Source organism: Rutilus rutilus (genome assembly GCF_951802725.1).
Source record: "Rutilus rutilus genome assembly, chromosome: 6".
NCBI lineage: Eukaryota > Metazoa > Chordata > Actinopteri > Cypriniformes > Leuciscidae > Rutilus > Rutilus rutilus.
The window spans coordinates 49,524,176-49,532,285 of record NC_140214.1 but is presented as its reverse complement, the minus strand read 5'-3'; the positions used below and the strand labels follow the sequence as shown (position 1 = coordinate 49,532,285).

The following is an 8,110-nucleotide window of genomic DNA, read 5'->3' as shown; positions in this document are numbered from 1 at the left end:
TCCCCGTCACACGGCTTAACCACTTCTCTTCATCAAAGAAACACGGCACTTCAGCTTTTCTCAGATTTAACTCTGTGTTCTTCCCATGTTCACACCTACAGCAGTGCGGCTGAGACATGCCGGAACCAGCGGGATGTACATCACCTAATGATGTAGCAGACGCTTTTATCTAAAGCAGGAGAGCAGCAGAAGCAGTGAAGCTAACAGGAGGACACCAGTGTGTGCTGTGACCCTTCCAGTGTCGTCTAACGCAGTTCACGGAGGAGTGTTGTTTTAGATGATAGAGGTGTTAGTGTATGGAAGGGCATGATTAACATTTCTCAACGTTACGAACACCATCTCTCTCTCGAGATCTCCACGAGCTCCTCCTGAGACAGACGCACACGCTTCAGTAAAATCAGCCTTTATTCAGGTTACATTACAGAGAACATGCACCGCTTCATCTCATCACAGCTCTCCTGCTTAATTACTCTCAGTCTACAGTATTTACACTTCATCTGGGTTAGAAAGCAGAGTCTGAGACATTATATTCAAGAGTCTGCAGAAGAACAGAACTAGAGCAGTGTCTGCAAGGCCTTCAGTCTCACACACACACACACACACACAGTAAAGGAGAAACCAGAGAGAGAGAGACACACACACTCATACACACTCAGTGCAGGAGAAACCAGAGAGACACACACACACACAGTGCAGGAGAAACCAGAGAGACACACACACACACACACACACAGTGCTGAATTAACTTTAAATTAAAACCTACATCTGCTCAAAGACGAGTAGCTGAGTGCATTTGCATTATATTATCATAAATATCTGATTACATCCCCTAAAAGCGATCATAGTATTGCTAGATGTGACAGTAATGTAGTTTAAAAGGATCTTCATCTGCCCTCGGTTCACAGACACGTTTAACATAAGAGTGAGTCTCACTGAGTCTCGTCAGGGTTAGCACAGGAAGCTCCTCATGAACGCCTCTTCTGCTGGCGTTAGTGCACTCGTGTCCTGCGCATGTACATCAGCAGCTCAGCCAACACCAGCCGTCCACACTCAGAGACTCACTCTTATCTGAGATGCCTGTCCGTCACACGAGTCTGGGGTCAGTGGGGTGGACCCTCGCTGGCGGCTGACCTCTGACCTCCGGCAGGCGCTCCACATCTGACAGCACAAGCATTCGTTAGCAGGGGACTCTACGGCTTACAGCAAAATATGAATGGCAAATATATATATACACACTTTCTCATGGCCATCCATAGATTCAGAGGAGAACCATGAGATGGGGTTAAAAAGCAAACATATATCAGGGTTCATACACAGTTTTACCAATAAAACAGTGTACCTTTATCAATAACGAAATATATATATATATTTATATAAAGCTCAATGTTTTCACTTAAATGCATTAGATGACATGAAGCAGCCAGAAGAATGGAGCACAACTGGAAGAGAACTAAACTAGAGGTATTTCGGATGTCATGGAAGGAGAGCCTGACTGCACACAGAGAGGCTTTACAAGCTGCTAGATCTGCTTATCTCTCAACCCTATCAGAAGAAAACAAACATAACCCTAAACACAATAAACACAACCCTAGGTGTTCACTTGAAACAGGCTAAACTAACTAAACAGAAAGCTTCAAGCCCAGACGTTTCCAAGCAGCACAGCAGTAATGACTTTATGAACTTCTTCACTTATAAGACTGATAATATCAGGACAAATTTGATTCATTCATTGCTATAGAAGAGGACGAATTCGTTAAACTCGTTAATTCAAAGGTTCCTTTTTTAGAAAGAAATGATATCTGGAGGATTTCCAGTCAGGATTTAGACGTACCATAGTACTGAGACAGCTCTTGTTAGAGTCACACATGATCTGCGTTTTCGATTGCATGATCGATTGTTTTAAAGAAATGTTCATTTAAAAGCAGCGCTCATTAATCAGTGTATTATGTTCCCATTAAAGATGCGCGCATCACCCGCCGCCGAGTCCGCTGTTGAAGGTGACGATCATCCATTTATTATCACGCGTAACACAGAAGAACTGTAGTTTGACCACCGGGTGCGGATCCTTAAACCAGAGAGAGTTATTGGGGCGGGTGGATGGTTTAGTTCTGGCTGTGGATTCGGGTGACGTTGGAGCTCATCCGCTGTCTCTAAAGCAGTCAGACTCTACAGGCGCTAACAGCTCGAGGTGAACATGGCTAACGTGGTTTATCAAGTCAGTGGCATTACCTCCTGCATATTCTATCTGTGTGTGACATGAGCGCACACAGCGGGTCTTCTGCAGGTCATGCTCACCAGGTTGTTCATCAAAGCCGAAATGTGCCCAGATGTAGGCTTTAAAGTAGTTGGAGCATTTATAATTACTCGCACTCGTGTCTCTCCTCCCTCTGCCATTGATGCGAGTATTAAATCATACTTATCTGACCGTTATCAGTTTGTAGCAGTAAATGAAGAGATGTCTCATCGATCACAAGTTTAGTATGGCGTACCACAAGGCTCAGTACTAGGACCGCTGCTGTTCACTCTGTACATGCTACCCTTGGGAGATATCATTAGGAAGCATGGCATTAGCTTTCACTGTTATGCTGATGATACTCAGCTCTATATTTCTTCACGCCCAGACGAAACTTACCAATTCACTAAATTAACAGAATGCATAGCGGATATAAAAAACTGGATGACTAGTAATTTCCTACTTCTAAATACTGAAAAAACAGAGAATCTAATTATTGGACTAAAAACGTCCTCATGTAATAACCTATAATACTGTCTAACACTCGATGGCTGCTCTGTCAAGTCTCCGTCGTCGGTTAGGAACCCCTGTGTGTGTCATTGTGGTGATCAAAGATGAGTTTTAAGGGATAAAATGATTGACTACAGGGGGATTTTAAACCAATTTGAATGAGTTTCTGGGTTTACTTATTTTTCCAAATCTTTTCCAGGCCTGAAAATTTCCATTTTAAAATTCCATGTTTTTCATGAGCGTATGAACCCTGGTATCTGTAAGCTAGAGGAGTTCAGTATATTTGACGCAGTGTCACTCCTTCGGTGGACTTTTGTGAAGTGTAAAGTAACATGTGACGCAGTTACTATGGCAACATGAGCAGGATAGACAGGCACCTGTCACGGGGAACGCCACAGTCCTGCTGGAGCCCGGTCCTCTCCTGAACCGCCTGGGGGACAGAGCCCTGGGCCGGCGGGGCGGGGGGGAACCTGAAACACACACACACACACACACACTCGTGATGGGGTCTGTGTGTGTGTCAGCGTGTGTGAGTGAGTGTGTGTGAGCGGTACACACCTGCGTCTGCGGTGCTCTGGAGCTGACGGCCGGCCGGTGCTGTCGACTGCTGAGAGAGAAGAAGAGAGTCAGGTGGACAGCAGAAGGTAGTGTGTAATGCTCCTGTTATCAGTGACGCGGTGTGTGTGTGTGTGTGTGTGTGTTGGGGAAGCCTTTGCTACCGTTCTGGAAGAATGAGTTGAGACATGAATGAAGTGTTTTGGTAGTTTAAAAACACAGATATTTACTCGCATTTGGTGCTTGGCAAGTGTTAACTTTAGCTAATTATACATGCTCTTTTCAAAACTGTTCAACTTAAATACAACAAACATAAAACAACATCGAAGAAGATATCAGTTTGCTACATTTCTACAGTAATATCATATTGATATATTTTCCGAATCTAAAAAAATGATATACTACCAAAACTATTATATAAATGATAATGTACTCATGTCCTCAGTGATATGAACATCTACATTGTCATAAAACCAGACAATACACTTAAAATCCTAACTCAGTTTTATGATGAGTGTTGCATCTAGATTTTGAACGGTTGGCTCAACTAAAAGTTCAGTTTTAAAGTTCAACAACAATCACTATTCACTGAGTAAAGAGCTATTCCTGCTTGGGTTAACCCACACACCTTACTACTGTTGGTATAAACTGCTGTATGTCGGTTGGTTCATTGATGTTGATGACGAGCCACAGCGCTAATGCGCATCCCGAGCGCAGGATGAAGCAACACGAGTCACAGCGGCAGCGCTTCGCAGTGAAAAGCTCAGAGCTCAAAGGGAAGATATTGATGCGTAGTGTATCTATCTATGCTATAGTTTACTCAGCCTTTTAACAGATTAAAATGTCAGTTACTGTGTGTGTGGAGATCATAGTGCTCTACTCCAGTGCTGGGATCTAACAGACACCCGGGAGAACGTCACATGATCAAGGTACAGCAATCCAGTCCAGCAAGATAAAGCTGTTTTATGCGAGACCATAGACTTTATCTACAGGTGAAGTGTAACAATAGTAGCACTGAGTCATCTTGGAGAGTGTGAGCATGTCGGGGTAATCCCGGTTCGCGTGGCTACGTGGAAGCGATATCAATTCTGTATTATTCATTTTAAGGCCAGATAAGTAGTATGTTGAGGGCTGATTTGTAGGGAAGGACTACACGCCTGCGCACATATATTCAGACGCACACCACACACCAATAGACTCGTAATATGCATGTGCGCCATCAGCGTTCTCACGGGTACGCGTTTTTGAAGTTTGCACAGAAAGAACTAAAGAGTTTTCTGTGAGAACGGTGTGTGTTAGCGGCCCCTAAGTTAATAACTAATGATCATTGTGACGGAAGTGAATCAGTCAAAACTAACTTTAGCTGGACAATAACTTTATTCTAGAGCTGCTATAACAATCTCTGTTACTGTAATCTCCTGTTATCACTGTAAAGCTGCTTTGGAACAATCTACATTGTTAAAGCGCTGTATAAGTGAAGGGGACTTGACTGTCGTAACCGAACGCGACGCGCTGTCTGACGCTGACTGGAGAAGGACTGACAGACGCAGCGCAGGGAGGAGTTTACGTCAACTTAAATATTCATTTCTATCTCACATTACTTGTATATTGATAGTTTCATTGAAAATCTTCAGTCGGTAAACTAAAGTGCTAATGTTAAGATGTTATAAGTAATATGCTACACGAATCAGTCATAATTGCGTTTTTGAGAGAGAGAAAAACTGATACGTTGTGTGTGTCATATTTTAATTAACATTCATAAATACTGTAAAATATCGAAGCGTTTACAAATAAACACTAAATAATAAGCTATTTTATCAAATAAGAGAAACACTGCTGCTTTATGCTGCTATTCGCACATGTAAAACTGAAGCTTTGTGGTAGTTTAATGGGACACAAACACTTATCCATTCTAATCTAATTCACATTTAACCTCCTGATCTTGCTGGTTCACAGATGAGCATCGGCCAGAGGGCATCGGCTGTCGGTCAGGGCAACATCAACGTGATCATCCCTACCCCATTATTTCCACAGTCAACTGAACATGTAGAGAGATCTGACTGGGACATCTTTACAGGCGCAGGACTCGAGATCACGTTCCCTCAGAGCGGTCTCTGCTCGAGTTCACATATAAACCCTAGTGTGCTGGAATACACTGATGTGTGTAGGATGGGTCAGAGGTTACATAATACTTTTTACTTTATATTTTTTGAACCAAAATCAGTTAATTTACCATTTTTATTCATCATTCCAGTCCCATTTCCATACAAATTAAACAACCGTGAAACTTCAAATAATAGCCGAGTCCCAAATAGACGCCTGTCTCTTTTACACAGGTTTGGATAAATAAAGGCCGGTCTCTAATAGAGGCTCAGTCTTGTTTTTTAGTTTCGGGTTGTATTTAATCTTCTAAAACCCGTCAGATCGTCTGTTTAAGCCAGTTCTGTGGAGCAGATTGCGCACGCAAGAGAGCCCTGCGCATCTGGGCATCGGGAGCTGTTAGCGCAAGCAAGGCAGGCAGAGTTAGCGGAGGCCAGAGAGGGAGAAGTGGAGGAGAGCGACGAGGAGGAGGAGTTCGCCAATGAACTTGTAGTTGAGGATCACGGTGATGATGATAATGATGAATAGGGTCATTTTGTATCAGATGATTGCACACCGTACGAGAAGCGTAGCGCTGCGTTGCGTCTATGACAACACCGGACGCGCATTTTGTCAGTTTATGGCCAGCAATATAGTTATGTTTAAGGATATTATGGAATTAATATCATGTCTGTACTATGTTATGATTGTACTGTACAATTAAATACACTCGTTGCTGAGTCTGCAGTCTGAACACTTTACCTCAGAGCGTCCGTTAACTGGATGAATTGAGAATATCTCCTGAAAAGCAATTTTCATCCACGCAGCTGATTTCTGTAAATGAGTGTAAAACTGAATGTATATCGCAGTACAGGGTGAAGTCAGTATACATTAACGACCATTTGAGACAATGCACAATTGTAAAGACGTGGCGCTGCGCTTCTGGTCTGGTGTGCGACCCCCTTTACACATACGGAAATATAGTAGGCTAATTCTTACATTAACTGATCTGTTAAACACAAACACAGATTTGGTAACCTCCTCCTGTCATGCTCTCCGTCATCAGCCTATGCTGTTTGGATCGTTATCTCTAGGCCTACACTCAATGAACAACATCTCAACACTAAATTAAAGGCCTGTCTCATATAGACGCCGGTGCAGTTCGCAGATTTGGGAAAATAAAAGCCGGGTTATTATTTGAAGTTTTACGGTACATACAAACGTGTGTGTGTGTGTGTGTGTGTGTGTGAGAGAGAGAGAGAGAGAGTGTGTGTGTGTGTGTTCTCACCATGTCTCCTGACTCCAGCACAGACACCCAGCGGCTCAGGTTGGACAGCATGAAGTGGACGCTCTGGATCTGCTCACGGCACCAGGACTGATGGAGCAGCAGAGAGCTGTTCAACTCGCTCACACCGTCCTGAACACACTGCACGTCCTGCACACACACACACAACTGCATTATGGGGAACGCCAGCACAGGCCTGATGTCCTAACCAGACTCCAGCACAGTGTTGTTTTCGTCAACGATGACGATAACGAGATTATTTCGTTGACGCACCTGTTTTCTATGACGATAACGTGACGATGACTAGCTAAAAATGGCTCTAAGGTGACTAAAACATGACGAGACGTTTTCGAGTTTTCGTTGACGAGACGGAACGAAAATTATTATAAGTCTGACGTTCAACTAGGGTTGCCAACCGCTCCGTATAATAGGGAATCGTCCCGTATTTGACAGAATAAAGTCTTGTTCCGTATTGACCTGATACAGAACGCACTTTGTTCCGTATTTTTGAGAATCAATTCAGTGCAAATCCATGACAGACACAGCTTCTAATATATCAGACTATGAACGAAGACATTTGTAGGCTATGAGAAAAAAACCCAGACGGTGCGGCAGATACTAATCTCTCCCCGTTTGTCTATGATCAGCGTTTTTAACATCTTGGAACATCATCAGAGAATGCCCTTTTCATTGGTCGTTTCAGTCATTGTGAGTCACGTATCGTAGCAACGATGACGACAAGTGACAACAGCGGGAAATGTAAAAATGACTCTTACCTCCGAGCAGCCGGCGAAAGAAAGAAAAGAGCACAGAAATGTAAAACTGAATGGGAAAATGACTACCCGTGGCTGGAATGCGTGAGGGACAATGAATACAAGGCCAATTGTACCATATGCCGTCGAGTTTTTCCTGAGTGTGTGATATTAAGCAGCACACATCAGGAGATAATCTAATAATTCTATTGAATAAGTTCGGCACATAAGGCTACAGAAAACTGTTGTGTTTATTTTTCTTCAAATGCAGTCTAAGCCGGTGAGTTTTGAATGTTATATGTTGTATTTGTTTAAGTTAAAAATAAAACGTAAAACTAAACAAATTCATGGTTCATTGTTGGCAGAATGATCATGATAGCCTTTATATTTCATGTGGTTCAGTCTTGTATATTGATTAGGCCTACTTAACTATTCTATAAATATATAGGCCTAATAAGTTGTATTATAATATGCTATAAGGTATGAAATATATTTATCTAAATGTATCAATTAGTTTCCACAATATTCACCAGAAGTCATCATTTCAGAGGTTATTTTTCAAAAAATAAATTATGAATTGCAACACTTGCTACAACCTGTCAAACCTGAGCCCATTTCCAATACTTTTTAACCTAAATTAATTTGTTAAAGACTACTTTTTTTTTTTACTAAAATTGACTAAAACCTTTTTGCGTT

At 42.3% G+C, this 8,110-nt stretch overlaps 1 protein-coding gene across 2 annotated transcripts in view; it reads right to left on the bottom strand.

The window, feature by feature from the left end:
* Positions 1 to 387: 387 nt before the first annotated feature.
* Positions 388 to 8,110, bottom strand: part of efcab14 (EF-hand calcium binding domain 14) — a 19,530-nt gene continuing 11,807 nt past the window's right edge. The window contains exons 7-10 of one of the 2 annotated variants that reach the window (XM_084411781.1): positions 6,666 to 6,812; positions 3,302 to 3,350; positions 3,121 to 3,213; positions 388 to 1,158 (exon numbers count right to left, since the gene is read on the bottom strand). In XM_084411781.1, the coding sequence (XP_084267907.1) occupies positions 1,085 to 1,158; positions 3,121 to 3,213; positions 3,302 to 3,350; positions 6,666 to 6,812 (363 nt within the window). In that variant the 3' untranslated portion in view covers positions 388 to 1,084. The remainder of the gene's footprint in view (positions 1,159 to 3,120; positions 3,214 to 3,301; positions 3,351 to 6,665; positions 6,813 to 8,110) is intronic. The other variant, XM_084411782.1, reaches the window with a different exon arrangement.